Raw genomic sequence first — 20,361 nt, forward strand, 5'->3', positions numbered from 1 at the left:
GATAGGCCAAATGATATTCTTCATTCTTCAGTGGATGGGTTTGGCGTGTACTGGCCGGAGAAAAAAGAATTGAAGAAGATAAAAAGAAAAAAGAAAAGGACGATACAATGGGCGTCGTGGGCTTTCAAGCATGAGCAATTGCCAGATGAATTGGCCACCTATGATAGTGCTTGAACGTAAGAGCCGGAGAAAATTAAACCTGCTGACTCAGTCCAACCAGCTACCTACCGAGCCTCATGCAGCAAGACGAATAGTTAAGTTTGTTACGCATCACTGTTACTTTGGACCCAGCGATCTGGTTCAGGTAGCAGTAATCATATCGTAACGGAGCACCGGCGGACGCCGGCATTGTAGTCTTTAGCGGTAACTCTACCCATGTGCTACTTATCAGCTCACTAGCTTCCCCGGGCTGGGCACTGCATGCCCAGCCCTGCCTTGCCCAACAGGGAAGGAGATACGGTGCTAGCAATCTATCGGGACCAATACAACTGCTTGTTCCTGCATACTGATTTGACATTGTCGCGTGCCTCGCTACCCAGTCTGTCAGTTTCCTTCCATCGTATAAGAAGTGTGGCCGTGGCAACCTGTCAAGATGCAATCTCGTTGTCCTCTCACCCTCGATCGCAGCCCTGTAAGGAGACAGACAATCCCAAAGCTCATCAGTTGCTGTTCGTAGGTTCACATATCAGCCATGCGTGTCTCTACACTCTGTACTGCGGCCAGCGTCTTGCTGAGCTCTGCCAATGGTTTGAACATCTTGATGAACAATGATGACGGTTTTGGAAGTGCCAATCTTCGGGAGTTCTACAAGGTGTTGAAGGCAAAGGGACACAATGGTAGGACAAAAAGCCCCTCGACTGTCCGCGCATTGGCTAATAGGTACTCCAGTCTGGATCGTTGCGCCTGCGCTCCAGCAGAGCGGACAGGGAGGCCGAACCGACTTCACGACCTACCCTAACCTCACTTCGCCATCACAGTATGACCTGATCCCAACGGGTGCCCCATCAGTCGGGTCCGATCCAACGGACAGCCATATCTGGTACTACAACGGAACTCCCGCGGCATGCACTTTCGTCGCACTCGACTATGTGCTGCCCAACTTCGCCAACTTCAGCGTCCCAGATCTAGTCGTCACGGGACCGAACTATGGCACGAACCTGGGCGCTTTTGTATGGACGCTGTCCGGAACCGCCGGTTCCGCCTATGCAGCCACCTCCCGCTCGATCCCGGCTATTGCTTTCTCCGCGTCCAACTCGGCTGCTTCCTACAAGACCATCACCAACACGACAAACGAGTACACATGGATCGCCCAACTTTCCGGCGAGATCGTGGATGCTTTCGTTTCCAGCGCACCCAAGGGCGGCCCTATCCTCCCGCTCGGATACGGGGCCAACGTGAACTACCCCAAGCTCTATTCCAACTGGAGCTCCACGGACATCGTGCAGACTCGCTTCACGGGCGGCGCCGAGACAGATGCCGCCATTGCAGCCACCACGGCTGGCACTTTCACCTGGGCCAACGTCAATCCTCAGGCTGCGGGCGTCAACACTTGCATCAACGGTGACTGTTCTCTGCCCGGTGAAACAGCGACGGTCAAGGCCGGGAAGGTGTCCCTCAGCTTGTACACGATTGACTATTCCGCACCCAAGAACTGCAATACCACCGCTGTTGTGCAAAGACTCAGGCCGCTGACAGAGGACTAAATTGGCAGTTGCCTTTGCTGTCCGTGCTTTGGGGCCAGAAAAGCAAGGCTTCTGTTCTGTACCTATAACCTATAATCAATAATCATAATTCAAGCATATAACAATACTTCTGTGCCATGCATACTGTTGTGTAAAGTCCGAGTAGTTCACATGCCATGGAGCTTCGCACGCTGCGGTGAAGCGGGGATTCACCATGTTCGCATTTCTGGGAAGAAACTCGCCAAAGGTACGGGCACTACAATATCTGAAGAGTACAGTCCGACAAAACTCCCAGAAAACGCGACTTGAGATTCGTTCACTTACACACAGCGGAGGCTTGGTGGTATTACCATACTGCTGACTACACATCGAGAGACTGCGCCATTCCCTCCATTTCCTTGATAATTCTATACAGCCGGAAACATCTCGTAGAAACTCACTTGTCCGAAGCTAGGTCAATGAGGCCAACTGCCAAACGAATCTCCATTCATTAATACAATCAACATGAGTTATCGAAGGTGAAGAAACGACCAGTGAAAACAAGGGTATACTCGCGTCATATATCCACAGCAATTGTGTCCTGTTGCTTCCCATCATCATTACCCAGTCATTATCTTTCATATACTCAGATGCCATGCTCTTACCATGAGCAGATACCATGAACGCCTTTCCCTCAAAACAAGTCATCATCTGCGTCAATGTTCTCCCACTTCTTTGCGGTCAGCTTCCTGACCTTCTTCGTGGGACTTCCCGTGCTCCCGGGCTGTGTTTTCCTTCCACTTCCCTTGCTTTGTTCATTAACGTCACCGACCCTCAGTTCCTCCATTTTGTTGCCCAGACCTGCCATTTCATTCTTGACGCCCACAAAGTCACCTCTTTCGCCCAGTGGTGTTCTTCTGCTCGGCGTTCTAGAGCCGAGCTCTCTCTTTAAAACCGCCAACTCTCTCCTGAGTCTCTCGTTCTCCTGCTCGAGGTTCTCGATAAGGACGTTCTCTTTATCCTCATCCTCTGATTCCGCACCGTCGCTCGGCGCCGTCAATGTAACTCCTACACCCCTAGCCAGAACTTCGACCTTCTTGTCCCAGTGCTCCTCGCTCCGCTCTTGCTCAAGCCCCATGTTGACCTTGATGCGTGCCATTTCGAGGGCAAGGCGCTGTTCAAAGTCGGCATAGCACTCTTCACGAATGTCTTGCTCGAGGTCCACGAGCCGGTCTTCCATAGACATAAGGTGTGCCTCCGCTGTCATACGTGCTTCCGACTCCCGGGCGAGTTCATCGTTAAGCTGATCGATGACTTCGGCCATTCGTGCGATTTCAAGAGCGGCATTCTCCATCGTTGAGCGCTCCGTGTCCGAAGCGGGACTGAAGATGCGACTGCCATTTTTCGTAGGCGAAGATGGATGGAAGAATGGTTTGTGGTGGTGTGACGTAGGGGATATGGGAGACGACAAAGGTGGACTACTGCTTGGACTGTACCGGGACTGGGGCAAGTCAGGGTATGACGGCTGTTGGTTGTTGAGGATAGTCTGAGTAATCGACGGCACCCGGGGGACCGTGACCTCACGAGCGAGGGCGCTGTATCGCAAGATCTGTGATGTCGCATTGTAGTCGCCCAATGGGTCTGCTGTCACGATCATTACAGCCTTTTGGGGAGGTTTACGATGGACTGGCTGAGACTGAGCCAGAGAGGCTGAAGGGAAAGAGTTGGAAAACAACAATTCGGTCAACTTGCATTGCCGGAAAGGTACGAGATTTGGCTGTTCTTGTCAATGTTGTTCTGGAGGGGATAGGACGACGTGGGACTACTGACCTTGCTGGTGTTGCCCATGTCACTCTGCATCTGCAAGCACTGCCCGAGGTACATGAGACTCTCGTTGATCTTGCCTGCTTCAGCCAAAGTTGCGCCGTGGGTCTTTGCATCTCGTGCTCGCTCGCTTCCTGCCAAGTCGACAATACTTAGTGTACTGCCGCCCCAGGCTCCGTTCGTTCGTCCTTTGCGGCGCTTCTTGATTTCGACGCAGAAGAAGCCGTGGCTTCGGGACGACACACTGTTACTTCCAGTACCGGCGACCCTTCTCTCGTGTAGACCTGCCTCCAATACCAAGAGAGCCTCTTTCAGGTTTCCACAAATGACTTTGCGCAGTCCTGCCACAACCTTCCGGTCGGGTGATTGTTCAGTCGGCTTGAACAGAAGTGGCCGCCGGCGATATTCTTTCGTCGCGTTTGATCGGATTGGTGGTGTCAAGAGATCGAAGATGCGATCATTGTATACCTCGTACATGGAGATGAGGATTGCGTACTCTGCTGAAGGGTCGCAGGATGCCCGGATTGAGTTGATGTCGGGGTTATGTGGCATAGCAGACGGCCTTGTCATTCGCACTTTGGGCGTAGGCGGCGGGAGCGCATAGTCACCCTTCACAGGAGATTTGTTAGATTTGGTCACGTTCTTGGACATTGCAGCAGAAGTAAGAGACATGTAATGGTGGTTTTTGCTCGGAGATCCCAATGCCAACTTTGACTTGTTGGAATTCGTGTTCGTCCGGGAAGCGAGCAACTTGCTCTTGTCCATCTCACTTGGGGGCGTGGACAGTTGAGTGATGTTAGACATCTCATCCTCTTGGCGAACAAGGCGCACGCTACCAGGACTTTCTGGAAACATGCCCGGCAGTTCGGGGAAAGCCGCTCGCAGAGAGGGCCGAATAAAGTCTTTCTTTGGGGTTTCTCGTACCACCATGGGTGTGCCCGCCCTTGATCCTGCCCTTGAAGGGCCCGCAAAGTCGCTGTAGACAGTCTCGAGGAAAGCTGGTGCTGAATATATGCTTGCTTCAGATGCGTCGGAAGCCGAGATGGTCGCCTCGAGAGTTGGCTGCTTGATTGAATCGACGATGTTCGGCTCAATCGACCGGAAGATAACATCCAAGGACAGCTGTGTGAGACCACGCTGGGTTTTCGACCCCAGCATGGTATGGGTCTGCAACGCCGTCAGCCACAAGACCACGACAACATTCTTTCGAGGTGTAACGTACCTTACCGGAGCCAGTCACTCCCAGAGTAGCCAGGAGGCCATCTGTACCATCTCCTCCATAAGGCGCAAGTGTACCCTGCACTAAGGGCAAGACTCCAGTGCCCTGAAAAAGATCGAGCTGGGTTGCGTCTTCTTCGAAGACTTGTGTGAAGGCGAACTTTTCGATGGCACGGCGTCGGTCGTTCGGAGGGTTCAGTGTAATATGTGTCAAGGTATCGGAGTTCTGGGGTTCCTCGACGAGCAAGCACCTTTCCGTATTTGCTGAATTTGCGAGACCCGTTGTTGCTGGCCGCAGTCGCAGATAGACCTGGAAGAGGCTCGCCTGCGACTTGGGGGGTGGCGGGTCCATTGTTGGAGGGGTTTTTTTTTCGATGCTGTACCACGTCTCTTGAAGCAATATGGAGTCAATTAGCAACGATTACGTGCAAGAGTTCAGTTTGGGGCAACTGGATGGAGTATCAGGAACTGCCATGTGCTACTCTCCTCTGCTCGACTCCGTTCATGTACGGATACGCGCTTCACCAAATTATTATTCACGGCCAAGGTCAATGTTCCGAATGAGCACTAGCGCTGTTGACTTTACCGCCCGTGAGTTGTCAACAGCAACAAGGTACGAGAAACAGTGTGGAGATGATAACGATAAGCATTTTTTAGCGGGTCTCTCCCCGCTGCCCACTGCCTGCAATACATACTGAAGGCAAGCAATGGAATGGATTCCGTGCGCCGGGGCCACCGCCTGCCCCGTCAACGTTGTCTTGGGAAGCGCTTTTGAGTAGTATGTAAGCATGCATAGTTTCAAGATACTGGCCGCGGCACGAGGAAGCTCGACGTCTTTCCTGACCAGTTGCCCAGACAGAGAGCTCCGAGTCTATCAGGGTTGTCTGCTGCTTATTAAGGTGCCTCTGGGGGCATCGGGCATTGTGATTGTGTGGTGACAGCTCCGTCTCCTTTTCTAGAGTAATCGACAAACTCAATAATTGCAATGGACACCCTCCCATTGGCGTACTATGGTCCTGCCTGCCATCCAACGCGGAATTGTGAGTCAAGAGCATTGACTCAAAACTTTTATTCCTCCTAGACTAGCGCACCCTGATGCCTCGCTGGCCGGTCGGTCTGGCAAAGATGGGGGAGGGGTCGGCTTGCATCACAGTTTGAACTATGCTTGCAACGATGCAGCATGTCAGATTGAATGTTGCACACACAAGGTTGTGATGGTAAATGTTGTCTTATGCCCCCCGAGTCTTACCTGCATATTGTGGAACGCAACGAATATCCATTGAATCGTCTACGGGAGAGGCTCATCGCAAAACACTCTGATGCGATAGCAACCAAGAGAATAGAAAATAGAACAAAAACCCCCCATAGCTCCTAGGTTAGGTACGTACTTAACTTAGTTCAATTTCGCAAAGTGGTAAAAACACGTCACAGTTCGGCATCCTCCAGGTGAGGGGCATTCGATTGCGGGTCAGGGTCCTGATCCATAGAACATGGCACTTACCACGGTTGGACACAGACCAGCAGGAGGAACCGACCACGAGGTCACGGAGATCAACAGTAGGGATTGTACTATAGGATAATGCATAGACGCAACTACATTCATGGCAACAGATTTTGTCAAACCTACCGTATTGCTGTTTGCCTCATGATACTTGGTGCGGCCGAGCAAGAGCAAATGCATAACGGGATAGCAACGAATGAGGTAGCCGCCATCATTTCCTCCATCGCAATAGGGACGGCACCGTCCGCCTATATCATTCGCTTATGTACTCCGTAGACCTGCATGTCAAACACGTAGATGTACTGCATAAATGAGATGAGCAGCCTGCAGACCTTAAAGTACATACGACCTCTGGATGAGATCAGCACATATCTGGAGAATGTGCATGTTCCATCGTCTTTCCCAACTGCGCATCTCAAACTCTACATGGTTTTCATGTGTCACTGGTCATTTGTTCGGCGGGTATGACTCCTCAATGTGGTGAGATGGTTCGTTACCGAAGACTGGACAACCGTCGATATAGCTGGTGGAGACAATTTGGCACGCGAGACTGCAGAGGCGCAAGAAGGGAAGGAAAAAAAAAACGGAGCATACCCGCCGGCTAGAAGATTTCTGATGTGAAAGTTTGAACGCCTGTGCCGGGCTATTGACCAAGAATTATTTGTTGGATCCCGGTTTCGTTCATGTTTTGCAGAATGATGAGGGGTGAGGAAAGAGTCAAGTGAGTAAGTGTAAGTGGTATTCACTCTTGGCCAGGCCGAATATCAGATCATCGGCTGGATTGAACAGAATGCATTCACTCGGTACTGTGTAGAACAGAAGAAGGAAAATACGAGGCTTGAAATGGCGGTGACGCATTCCCTATTCTGGTAAGGTTCGTCTCAGCTTCTACGGATCCGTTCTCCGTACCGAGTACCAAGTATTGTGGCAGCAGGCATTTAGCGAATCAGAGCGAAGCCAGAGCACCAGAGCATTAGAGCCGGCAGGACCCACCAAGGGAAAAAAAGTTTGGAGCAATTCGACGCAACTGCCAATATCTACTCTAGCAGACGCCCGGACTCACTCTTGGGTCCTTTCCTCCCCTCCTTCTTTCAGTATACCAAACGTCCATCACCAACCCAAGACAACGAAGTCGCACGACCAGTCCCCAAGGAACCACCCAGTCAATCAATACCAACTTCGTCGATATCATGCCTTCGGCCATCGCTGAGCTGTAAATCCCCACTGCGGGACACGTCGAGCCTGGCGTGTCCCGTAGTCCTTCAGTTCTCCGAGATATTCAACACAATTCGACCTCGACGAAGTTACATACAGACTTTCCCGCTGTATCAGAGTCCTTTTCTCATCAGAATCAGGGCCACCAAAGTCTGAAACAAATTACCACGACTGAGCATCCGGCCCATTGACAAGGGCTTGCACCACTACCAGAATAATCACAACATTTGCTACTGCAGCTAAATATCTCTTTATACATACTTGAACACCCCAGAACTCACCCTTCTCCACACATTCCCTGGATATACACTAGACCGTCACCGTCACCTTCGACGTCTCAGACACTATTGCTCAGAAAGCATCAAACCGCTTCAGCATTCCTATTGTCAGGTAGAAGCCCATCTGTTACAGCAACCAGGCTTGACCGCCCGTTTGTCTAAGAGCCTCGAGTCGAGAACCCCCTGTCCACCTTTTGCATAACCCCAAATTCTATAGCGGTTACCATTGGCTACACATACACAATGTCGCATAAAGCACGTCAAAGACCACCCGTCACTCCTGTCAAGCCGACCAAACGTCGGGGATCTGACTCTTCATCATCCCTCGACGATCTGTCCGACTTGTCCGACAGCGATGGCTACTCTGCAGTCGGTGGCATTAGCGACTCTGATGAAGATGAGGAGGATGTGATTGCGGCCGAGGAAAGCTACCTACTCGAGAGTGATTCACATGCCAATCCAAGCAATCATGGCTCTCCTTGGCCCACAACTGAAGAAGCAGCAGAGGAAGGCGATGATGAAGAAGAGGACGACGAAGACGATTCAGATGACGATGAAGACGAACCCGTTGAATACACCGAATGGGAAGGTTTCATGTCAGAGGGCAACGACGATAACGCTAGCGACGTTCCCGTCAAGGCCGAGGAAGTCCCTGAGCGAAGAGTCCGCTTCGCCGGCGTACCTGAATCGGATGGTGACACCACTGAGACAGATGATGGTATTGAGACCATCTTCCCGGATATTTTCGTTGATCAAGGTTCTCTCGACCCCTCTTTTCGCAGGGAAATCGAGAATGACAACGACAACTCGTCTGATTCGGGATCCTTCTGGGATTTGCACGGAAGCCTAGGGGATGATCTCTACGTGGCCGATTTTGAGGGCCTGCAAGAGGTGCCCTTCCTTTTCGAGTCCGACAGCACCCCTGTTGCCACTCCCATGACTGGTCAAGATCTTTCCACCACCCAGTCAACTCCAGTCGCCTCTCCGCAGAAGCAACAAGACGAAATGTCTACAGATGGATATCAGAGTGAGTTGCATGAGTCGTAGTGGCCCATGTTTGTGCTAACCGAGGACCCCCAGGCGATGGCGAGGATGGTGGCGATACCACGGACGAGGACGAGGAACCAGCCAAGCAACCACTGCCACCAAGGACCAACCGTGAAACGCTTGGTCAGTCTTCGGACTCGGACGTCATCACTTTCACGAGACGCCATCGCGGCAAGCCTCGCGTCGGTAGATTCAATCTCGATAGTGATGGGAAGAAACCCATTGCCGTCGTCAACCCTCGTACTGGCAAGCTGATGATTTTCACCCCACAACGACTCAGCCGCCTCGATTTGTCGCCCGAAGCGTTCAACTTCAACTTTGGGCTGGACTTTCCCTTCACCGAGCATGACTTTGCCCAAAACTCTCCCATTCTCAGCAACTCCGGCAATCTGATGATGGGCGCCATGGTCTCTTCCAACACTTTCGGCGATTTCATGAACGGTACTCAAGCTGTCGGCCCGGCCGAGGCCTTTGTACCGCCAGTCAATGGATTGGAGGACATATTTGAGGAAGACGAGGAAGACGACTATGACGACTATGAGGAGGATCAAGACGAGAACCGTCTCCAGCTCGATGACTTCCTCGAGTTTGAAGGGTTTGATGCGGAGCCTGAAGCTGCTTTTGATGAGGACTCGTACTGGACTACACCCTCACGCCCTGATACCCCCGGTGGTGACGTGAACTCCCTACTCGACCATCACAGCCATCTGCTGAGCAACTCGCACCTTGCCGGCGCCTTCCGTCGCGACCAACAGACCCATCAGCTCCTGCGCAGTGGCAAGGCTACGCGCGAATCTCTTGCCTTTTCGGGACCTCTCCACCATGGCACGCTTCGAGGCATCAAGGACGGCCGCATTTCTAATACGAACATTCCCATATCACCTATGCGCAAGCACAAGAGGACAATGTCCGATCTCGCCAGCAGTCCTCTCGCCAATGCGTCACACAAAAGGAAGTCATCTTCTGAGCAGCACTTCGGACACAAACGGCAGCGTAGTATCCCCGATGTGGAGCTGCTGACTCTACAATGATCTCCATCGCTGATTTAGCTTCTGTCCATCAGCTTCATAAACGTTTTATGGACGGCATGACCTGAGAACGGTCATCCCTGGCCAAAACCATTTCATACTATTTCTGTTCACAAGCTTGATTTTTTTCTCATATTTTGCAACACAGTCTAGACTGTCGACGGACTAGATAAAAATGCTGGATGGTGGCATCTGACACACCGACAGTATACAAAAGTGTTTTTCCTAGACACGTGCAATTTCGATGTAGTCGTCACACCAAGCGCGCATTTGGGGGGTTTATGAGCGATGATTTAGGAGCACAGGGAACTATGCCAGAACCTCATCGCTACACGGTTTCCGTGGCTACTAGCGTTGTTCCTGGCGCAAAGGAGTAAATGCTTGGAGGTGTTGTACTATCATGCTGGAAATTCGAGAACATTTTCGTAGCGCAATGAAAACATTCAGTCATAATAAGCATCTCTCCACTAAATGATCGTCACTCAGAATACGCCTTAAGACACAACCGATTCTTGAATCGCAGAACCCGCTCCTGCTTTGCAGTGATGGCGTTTCAGTTATCCGGTCGGAAAACTGCAGGGACGCGATGATGACGGCATTTATCTCAAGCGCAAACACCGCTTTGTTATCGCGATAGGGTATCAGTCACCCCTGAAGAATGTCTTTCCATTTTCTTGCATTCCCAGAGTGAATTCAAATAAGAACGTTACATGTTTGTTATGTAGACTAGTATTCACAACCAACAGTTGTTGCCTCGTATGAGGGAGGCTGTGTCGTTTTTTTATCAGTACCAGGTAAAATATTTCGATTGATCAACTGGAATCCCAGCACAAGAACGTGGATATGTATACTATAATACAGGCCTACCAGCTCATGGTTTTCTATCGGGGTTTCTAAACCCCTGGTCTGTTACTTCCCACGCCAGCCCCGAAATATTAGATTCACTGCAGCTGTCGATGCATTTAGTACCGGTATGTGTCACTTCAGTTTTGGCCAAGCTCACTGTGGAATTACTTCGCAAGTATCGAATGAGGCGATGTACAATGGGGTGGAGATGTTTGATATTAGCCAATGGTCGATTCTAGGGCTCTATTCAATGCTTCCAAACAGTCTTTTCAAGTTACACCACAGGCACTGTATTGCCAGTGATTATTTGATTGATCTATAGCATAGTCATATAAGCTTCGTCTGTCCTCACTGCCCCTCTATGTATAAATTAAAATTATTTACAATGTGCGAACAAGTGCTTCAGACACTTCTTGTGCTCAGCCTACAACATGTACAGCTAATTAATACAACGAAGAAATATTTGGTACTCAAAACCTGGGAACTCGCAATGCTGCCGGTCAGACAGCCAAATTACAGGAAAGGATAATGGTCTTAGTCAGACGCTGGTTCCAAACCCTTTGGAAACACACTGAAGTGAACTGCTAAAAGTAAACAGAAGAGTGAAAAAAATACATAAACTGCTCTAATTCAAATAACATATCAACTGCTGAGGTAAAAGAATTTATCACCAGCTGACTCTTGGTTTCTTACACTTCAGGTTTTGTAATAGAGCTTTTGGAGAGTTAGCTACCAAAATCCAAAGTTGATAGCTCTTGCGAGTGCGACATCCCAGCACTTGTCTCCAATGCGACGAGGACAATACTCGTTTTCTGCATATGACAAACCACACAGAAGCATCAGTAGTATCGTGTCTTGGGAATCGCAGCAGCTTCCAAAGCATGAGCTTATGGCCTGGTATCTGGGTATCTTCCCGGCAGATACTCTTATGACAGCTGGTCTACCAAATCCAAAGGCACATAAACACCACCGACAGGGCACTAGAACCGACTCTGCAGAAAACCATAACCCCACTCCGTGAGATCGAGTAGAATTGGATGGACCTGCAGCGGTGGAGCGCCGCGTGCGTGGATGTCAAGAGAGTGCAAGACATTATACTGGCAGCCACTACTTTGTCCTAATGGGCGCTTGTATGCCTGGTTCAGACGACGAAATACTGACAACCATCGAACCTCTCGCAGACCCCAAAGACTGCCAGCCGGCTATCCACAATGGAGATTATGATCTAACGGAACTGGGTCGCGGCAACCGGTGTGTCTATGGGGAGTCATAACTGTCTGGCCTTGACCAAATTGTTTGATTAAGGCCAGATCAGAAAGCAGTGTTCTCTACCCGTCTGATACACATTAAAACCACAATAATAGGAGAGACCAATGCAGCTTGTGTGATGTTCCACGCCAACAGCCTGGATAAGAGTTGCGAGATTTGAATGCCGGACTCCTGAGCCTGTAATGTGATCAGCTGCGAACGGTGGCGGAACAGGTTTCCAGGATGGCTATTGAGGTGGACATTCGGGGGAGATAAGGCCGATGGCAGGGACGCGCAGCTTGTTTTCATTTATTTATAGTATCGGGTTTTCTGTCTCTTATTGTTTTGGCCTGCATTTTCAGCTTGCTATCCGTACGCCTTCCCTTCGTTATTCGGCTCGTCATTTCCGGTTACTGTTCGGTGTTAGTGACTTTCACGGTTCGTTAATCAATTAGAAGCTATAGGCAATATGGAGCGTAGTAACGGGAGCGGCCAGAGGAATAATGCCTAGCGAGATGCTCAATTTCATGGCTGTTTACGGTTTATTCAAATTTAACCCCAGCATCATGATCCTCAGTTCAACGCAATATTCGTACAGAACCTTATAACCATTATACACTATCCTATACCCGACCGATTTCCGTTACTTCTTGGCCAATAAACCTGTACTATAGATGCAGATGGCTTCCGTTAAAACTAGCAAGATTAGGGCTGTTTTACACGGATAGATCAGATAAGAATAGAGGACCCATGTCCTGCTTGAACAAGTATTACGTGGTTATTACCGCGACTGGCATAAGGTTTCTGAGCATAGCTTAGAATCAATTGAGCTGCTAGCATATGCAACATTTGACGCTGGTGTACGAAATAGATGCCACTCTGCACACGGCGGAGAACCCGATCCTCAGTATTGAATATCCAATAAACAGCGTAGTATAAGAAACGCTCATCGGGATAATAATCGCTCGACTTGGGTATCGACAAGTACTTGTCACGAATCTGCGCGGAAATCGAAAAAAGCGCGCACTTCAGCACCCAGTATCGCCTAGCTAGGTTTTGTGATATGGTACCGCATTTGATGCATTTGCTGCATTCGATGCGTCAAATTTCTGTGACTGGCATTCGTATAATGGTGCCAGACTAGTTGGAGCCCATCCTCCTAGATAACTTTACGGTCGGCAGAAGATGGACCATTCACGGAGTACCACAGCTGAGGCATTACTAACCTCCTGGATCAGCTTGACTGCTTCGAGGTTCACCCTCGCCTGAGACGGCGTGTTTATTGGCAACACGCCAAACAGGGACAGCAGGAGCATGGTATACCTGGAATAGGGTCACAACAAGTAGGAATCAGCAGCCCTAGAATTGTACGTAAACGTCTCCGACCTTGGATTTTAGATTCTTTCAAGAACAGGCATATAACCTAACGGAGCTGCTATTGTCACAACGGTCCCTCCTTCCAAGATTTCGTTCTCGACATTGCCTTGTGATGACAGTTGCCGCCACTTCGAATCTCGAGGAAGATTGATCTTCCTTTCTCGCTGTCCAGGTTCGAGAATAGGAGCCACAAGATACTTAGGGCCAAACATGTACTCCTTAGTTGACTTCCATGCCTGAGGATCGTTAGGGAAGTCATAGAAGACTGGTCGGATGACAGGGTCACCGTGGACATGCGCCTGCCGCATCACATCTCGCACATAGTCACGAAGCTTCTCGCGCAGAGCGAGGTATGTTTTGCAGATATCGTAAACCTCTTCACCGTAGCACCAGACTTCGTTAGGTGCACCAGACAAACACCAGCTGCCGCCGCTGCTGCCAAGCTCGGGTTGTTTTGGTTCACGGTCACCATGCAGACGAAAGACTGGACAGAAAGCCCCCCATTGAAACCAACGAACGAGAAGTTCGCGGAATGCTGGGTCATTCGGATCTCCTCCATGAAATCCTCCGATATCCGTTGTCCACCAAGAAATACCAGAGAGACCAGCGTTCAACCCGGCTGCAAGCTGATTACGGAAGCTCGACCAAGAGCTTGCAACATCACCAGACCACAGCAAAGCACCGTACTTCTGGCTGCCTGCCCACGCGCATCGAACAAGATTAACAATCTTGTCCTGGCCAGCTTCTTTCATGCCCTCGTAAAACGCTTGAGAGTATCGCAACGGGTAAGAGTTACCGACCATCAAGTTGGGGCCTGCATGGTATCGGTATATATCGAAATCATATATCGTATACTCAGGCTCTGCCTCGTCAAGCCAGAATACCTTGACGCCTTTGTCATAATAGTGCGCTTTGACTTTATCCCATACATACTTTCTAGCCTCAGGGTTAGTGGGGTCGAAGTGAATACAATTGCCAGTGCCGAAGTCCATGGAAATGCGCCAGCCTCTATCTTGACGGACGAGGAGACCTTTTGAGAGCATCTCTTCGTAATTCTCAGAGCGGCGATCTACGGTAGGCCATATAGATACCATAAGTTCAATGCCGAGGGACTTGAGTTCTTTGATCATTGCCTCTATGACGAATTAGTCTTTGCTTATCTTGCGCCCCGTTGTCTGCTTACCTGGGTCTGGCCAGAATGTTGGGTCAAACTTCCATTCCCCTTCCTTTGGCCAGTGGAAGAAGTCGACAACAAGAACATCCATGGGCAACCCCCTACGCTTATGCTCTCTTGCGACCTCCAAAAGTTCATTTTGTGTCTGGTAACGCAGCTTGCATTGCCAAAAGCCCAAACCATACTCGGGCATTTCAGGAACAGTGCCAACCGCTCTGCCATAAGCCCGGACAATTTCAGCGGGCGAATCTCCAGCCACTATCCAATAATCCAGAACACGTGTAGAATATGCTTCAAAGGTGGTAATATTCTTGCCAAATACGGTACGACCAACTGCGGGGTTGTTCCACAAGAAGCCATAGCCCAGTGAGGAGACGGCAAAGGGAATCGAGGCCTGAGAGTTTCGCTGTGCAAGCTCGAGATCTGCTCCCTTGAGGTCGAGAAAAGGCTGTTGATACTGTCCCATACCAAAAATCTGTTCATCCGGATCTGCCTCGAATCTTGCTCTCAAGTGCCATGAGTCTGATCCGAGTCTTGGCTGGAACTCTCGAGCTTCTACATTCAACGCACTACATTTTGGATCTGTGACATCCAAACGAATGCGACTGAATTCCTCAAGCAGTGTCTTCCCTTTCCCATTCGTGATGGTCAGTTTTCCGAGTTTGGAGATTGTGGCTGTGATGGAGCCATTTACTATAGATGCTTCAGCATCTGAGATCTCAACAGATGAGTTGTCATTTCCCGGCAGAGTCTCCGTCAAGGCCCAGTCTTCGGCTGGCAGGGTGGCTTCGTGCGTTGCTCTTATGCGTAGAGCGTTGGGACCCCACGATTCGACTAGAAGGGTCTCTGAATCGTAACGAAAGACTAGATGGTTCTTCTGCGGCGAGCTAAACATCTTCAATGTCTAAGGTGAGTACGGCCGTGATAGACTAGGATATTTCGGAAGGAGAAATGACCTCTTCCACGTTTTGTACTCAGATGCTCGGCCGATCTGACGTTTGTCTAATTCCAGCACGGATGCAATGGGCTACAGTTAGACATTGGCGCTACAAAAACCAGGTCATACGACATGCGGGAGTTCCCCTCATTTGTCTTTGCAGAATTTCGCACGAATAGGGTCTTTGTCTTGTTAGCTGCAGGCTTGGTTGACACAGGTTTGGCAATCGCTTTGGCAATCGCTGCCCATTTGTAATCTATTGTGAGCTACAGCGGAGTATGGGGTAATTACTATACAGCACTAGCACTAACCAAGTTATAAAAAATCCGGCACCTAAAAACGCGAAATCATCAATTATTATAAATTTGACGTAAAGCTCTTATTATGCCCTTATTACTCAATAAGAGCCGAATTGTTGAATCTAAACCATAAGTGCGAGATATTATTTAATATCGCATTCATATACTTAGAAGATATATTTAACAAAGCAAGGATGTCAGGATTGTTTTGTCCTTGAGTATATTAAGCCGAATCTTGGTTGAACAATATCTGATCACTACTCCTCCATAGCCAGGGCCATACTATGCATATCATTATCAGACCATCATCCAAAGCTGAAGCGATTTCGATCGCATCGATACCGGTGTGACCATGGTTCTTAGTACATTCACTCCTTTCATGGCCGTGGCATTTGAGCACTGCTCAAAGTTTCATCGGACCTTTTTTCACGGTGCATTCCACGATATATGTTGTGTGCCTACCAACGACCTTGATAATAGAGTTGGATAGTCTGTTGGTAAAGAGCGAGACTTAAATATAGGGACTGCCACGCCGGGATCAAGAATGGTAATCTCGTGTCCAGGACCATCATGGCTCTTGTCGTCTACGAATGTGACAGATTGAGAGTAAATAAATGGTTGTTGTCGATGCGATGTTGGGGAGTTTGGGGGGAGGGTGGTGCGGACTTTGAGAGAGAGACTAAAAAAGCAAGAAGATCGTAAGTAGGTCAGCAGACATATTATAAAGGACTGATTCTATCTATTCTTCATTATATACTACTTGCATCGAGCCATTCAAACTGTGACGGGAGCAAGAACTCATAGGAAACCAGGGTTTACATCGATTTGTTACTGCTGTCACGTTTGTAGAGCTTGCGGTTGTGATTGCTAGTGTATTATAGACTTTGTATGCAACGTGAACAACTGTCTATTGCTGAAGTATGGGATAGCCCGAGCTTTATACCACTTTGTGTCTCTCGTTTTTGAAATTATTGGCAACCCTGAATGTCCAGAGGGACAATTGGCATATTATTCGAGCCCCCGTAGCATCGCAACGTCATATCAAGCAGTACAGTATTATTTTTTAACAATAGAATTGAGACCGAACCCTGATGATCTGGTCTCGGGCTCCGTCTAAATCCACAGGACGTCGATGGCCTCAAAACGACGAGACAGTGTCTTGAGATTATTGCTACTATCACTGACTAGACTGGGTGTAAATAACTTTGTTTTAATCGTACGACCCAAGCGTACGCCGTTGGCAGACTAAGTTGCTGCGAGTCCTGATGCTGATTTCTCTTTAGTATTTGATGTAGTCGCTGTTGTTGCAGTTCTGCTTGTTCAAGCAGCTTTGAAGACTCGACCTCCCATGTTGATGTTGGCTTTGGCGAGCGCTTCGAAATATTGCCGCTGTATTTGTGACTCACGTTGTGAATCTTGGTCTACCATCTTGCACTGCACTACTTTCCATGTGTTCATAATGCTTTTTGAGACGACTAAACAGAATATGTTCGACCTTGTACATTAGCTACTGGTGTTGAGAAACCGTGGGGTAGTTGGCGCCTGTGAAATAGTCGCAAGCTGTCCTGCTCGTACAGGAAGCTACAGTCAATGTAAAATAACCAGTTGACGTTCCAACTAAAGAACTGAGAGAATGACCTAATTGAACATTCGTGGATCATCAACTGAGATTTCTGCAAGCATAGAACTAGAATGACATTGGTATTGAGCCTGTCACTTCTAAGAGATGCTCTATGAGTGCGTTTGTGTAAAATAGATGTGAGTCCTAACTGATATGATTGTTGTCTCCCGCATGTTGTTGATAACGGTTAGCAGAACGCCTGGCAGGCGGCCATTGCTTGTGCAGTGCCTGAGAGTGTCCAGGTCCTGACACTCCACAAGTGCTGGCTCTACAAGAGATACGCCTTAGTTGCCCTATTGTAAGACTAGCCCGAACCAAGCAAATTGCTGTTTGATGATTCATGAACGAACAACTACATAGTAGGGCTCCGATTTACTTTACTTCATCAGGTCCATCTCTGTGCACTCCTCTTCTGGCGCATCGTTGCGAACAGGGCCCATGTTGTCTCACTTTCCGAAGGGGAGCAGGGAACGTGGGCATTACAGTATGGCTTGTTGTTCATGTGCTTTCAACGACTTCTTCTTCCTCTTGATGCAATGACTACCGATGGAAGAGCAGAGTAGTCTAGAAGCTCTATGTGAAGCAATGTCCATACATTGCTAGTCAAATCATCTCTGTATGTAAATGTATAGTTCCGCTCACACTGGCTTGCCACAAATTGTCTGAGTAGAGCCCGTAGACATACTGTGGCGACGCTTAAATCGCAACTCACAAGTACGCTGGCATCCTAGAACTAGATAATAGCAACTAAAATGGACAAGAAGCATGTGCAGCGCAAGGCTGGCGAGACTTCGAGTTAGTAATGGCTAGAGAGGCTAGCACAAGATGGTGGGGGTTATGATGCTACCTATGGCTCCGATGGGGGTTGAACGCTGTGTCGGGTGGTCGGTGAGGATGCAGTAGAGAAGCTTAGTGGTCGCTGTAATCCGTTAATGAATTAGCAAACATCGATTCTATAACTTTTATGATCCTGGGAATCTGCGTCTAACCGGGTTATTGTGGAGTAACCTAACGCTACTAATATGTAGCTAGTTAGCTGACAAACGAATATATCAACTTAGGTTATAGGAGCCGTAGCGTAATGGTTAACGCGTTGCTTTCCGGTCCACTTGCTGATTGGCAAAGATTCCAGGTTCGAATCCTGGCGGTTTCGGTGTAGACTTTTGTCTCATCTTTGAACATACCTTTTTATTTTTCCCCCTCTTGTAATACATCGTGTATGACCTTTGATATGCGACGTCCCGAATAAGGTTTTGGGACAGCACACTTGATTTGATATACGAAGCTGTGCATTGCATATACATTGCTCCATTTTTAAGCTTTGTCCAGGTGCACATTCCAGTGGTCTGTATGTGCCGACCATGTGCGGGAACAAAGCATTTCTAGGGATGATAATAAATGAAAATGCTAAGCTACTTTTGAATCGTTCCAGTGAGAGATTGAGTTACATGATAATAGCAACGCATCATCTACAAATCTGTCTCTTCGGTCATTTGACTATCAGGTAGCACAACTTGAGCTTCTGGTTCATTGCCCAACGTACAAACAGCCAATCCATCACCTTGTTCTAATGCTCTCGTACGCCTAATAGCTGTAACGGTGTTTAGGCAAAAACTCAGTACCACATAGGCAACGAATTCACTTTTTTCGTAATGGAATATTGTGGATGCATGTGATCGGAATGGATCAAGGAATCAGCGGCAAGGATAGATGCATTGAGAACAATGACTGCAACTAGATAAGGCAACGGAATAAGTAGTTCTCTACCTTCAGTCATTGCCTAGTTGCATCGGCGCCTATGTTTTCCTATGATGGTGTCTGAACCTTGGAGCTTGTTGGTATTACGTCGCGGGCCGTCAGAGTTTGTGGCATACGCAGTCGCGCTGGAATAGTAAGCAGGGAGTATATAAGGAGAATACAGAGATATCAAGGAGACAACGTGTTAAATTGTACGGATATCTAGCTTGATGTAACTTGTTCGTGGCATGGATAGGTTTGTGTAGTCGTAGCCGAACATGTGGTGGGGAGTACGTTAATTGGACTGGATTTGACTGACACTAACTCACTGCAGACCAAGCTCAATGGGATCTGGTCGCTTGCAAGGCTTCCACTAGTTTAGGTTTAGATTACTTCGGCTCATAATATAGCAGCGTTTACTATACATGCTCCAAGCTGATTTCGTGGCGCCTCTCAAGTTCTTTGCATGGCTAGCTCTACTCTCTTGGCCATATCTATTTTTCTACCCTTACTAGTGGTTTCATTCACTAGACTATCGATACCAAATTTCCAATAAGTCTAAATATAAAGTGCCTAAGGTTCACGCTGTTTTCTAAGCGTGGTCTTTCTTAGTTGGAGTAATATGGATTAGAAGACAGACTTCTTAGTATGGAAGATTTACTGAGTAGTGGTTTATAATATAAGGATTTAAGGCCGAATACTCTTAATAAAGTGCTTAATAATACAGCTTTAATACCCTACGCGTAATATCGAGTTAGCTATTAACCTTATACATAAATATTTATATCAAAGGTAATAATATTAACTTAACGCGTAACATCTTTAAGAGTTAAGATTTAAATAAAATCGTTTAACAAGAGTGTAATTATAAATAGATAATTTAATTAAATAATAAAAAGAGGGCGTTTAGAGGTTATAGTCATAATCTCGCCGTTCTTTATAATGTTTGTCCGAAACGGTGTAATTTAATGTTATATTTGGCCTTGTGGTTATCTCCTTTAAGTTAGGCAAGAAGTATAGAATCGAAACAACCTATTGTTTCTACTAAGAGGGTGTACTACGATATCTTACTTTGAAGTCAAAATAATGACCCGAGATACACCAATTTGGGTTGAAAAGAGTGGTGAACAGGACCACTGTCTTGTCCCTTTGGTTATAAGCCTCGCAACGAACTCGCTGGTTCACTTGCAGACTGATCACTAAAGAAATGAATGGAAAGAATGAACTTGGTAACCGAAATAGTATTAATTATCGACAACGAGCCATTCTCGTTGTCTTCCGAATGCACTGCTGCAAAAAAACCAACAACTTAACTGTGCAAAAGTGTGAAAAGCATGCCCCAAGAGACTA

The 20,361-nt window shown here is 48.2% G+C and overlaps 4 protein-coding genes and 1 non-coding gene across 5 annotated transcripts; 3 read left to right on the top strand and 2 right to left on the bottom strand.

Annotated features, from left to right (window-relative positions):
- The first annotated feature begins 507 nt into the window (after window positions 1–507).
- BKA67DRAFT_693634 (acid phosphatase precursor) lies at window positions 508–1,798 on the top strand. The gene is made up of 2 exons (XM_046109253.1): window positions 508–836; window positions 889–1,798. The coding sequence occupies exons 1-2, from the start codon at window positions 692–694 to the stop codon at window positions 1,701–1,703; spliced, it is 960 nt and encodes a 319-aa protein (XP_045954779.1). The 5' UTR covers window positions 508–691; the 3' UTR covers window positions 1,704–1,798.
- Window positions 1,799–2,355: 557 nt separating this feature from the next.
- BKA67DRAFT_522700 (P-loop containing nucleoside triphosphate hydrolase protein) lies at window positions 2,356–5,055 on the bottom strand (the record flags this gene model as incomplete). Its single annotated transcript, XM_046098401.1, has 3 exons — window positions 2,356–3,438; window positions 3,492–4,652; window positions 4,708–5,055. 3 exons carry the CDS (start codon window positions 5,053–5,055, stop codon window positions 2,356–2,358), a joined length of 2,592 nt encoding a protein of 863 aa, XP_045954780.1.
- A 2,885-nt stretch (window positions 5,056–7,940) lies between these two features.
- BKA67DRAFT_522821 (uncharacterized protein) lies at window positions 7,941–9,775 on the top strand (the record flags this gene model as incomplete). The annotated part of the gene is made up of 2 exons (XM_046098413.1): window positions 7,941–8,724; window positions 8,778–9,775. 2 exons carry the CDS (start codon window positions 7,941–7,943, stop codon window positions 9,773–9,775), a joined length of 1,782 nt encoding a protein of 593 aa, XP_045954781.1.
- A 3,485-nt stretch (window positions 9,776–13,260) lies between these two features.
- Window positions 13,261–15,312, bottom strand: BKA67DRAFT_522830 (glycoside hydrolase family 31 protein; the record flags this gene model as incomplete). Its single annotated transcript, XM_046098414.1, has 2 exons — window positions 13,261–14,378; window positions 14,427–15,312. 2 exons carry the CDS (start codon window positions 15,310–15,312, stop codon window positions 13,261–13,263), a joined length of 2,004 nt encoding a protein of 667 aa, XP_045954782.1.
- Window positions 15,313–18,341: 3,029 nt separating this feature from the next.
- BKA67DRAFT_t132 lies at window positions 18,342–18,427 on the top strand. Its single transcript has one exon. It is a non-coding gene; the product is annotated as a tRNA-Arg (tRNA).
- Window positions 18,428–20,361: the final 1,934 nt, after the last annotated feature.

Source organism: Truncatella angustata (assembly GCF_020726525.1).
Source record: "Truncatella angustata strain MPI-SDFR-AT-0073 chromosome Unknown BKA67scaffold_7, whole genome shotgun sequence".
Taxonomy (NCBI): Eukaryota; Fungi; Ascomycota; class Sordariomycetes; order Amphisphaeriales; family Sporocadaceae; genus Truncatella; species Truncatella angustata.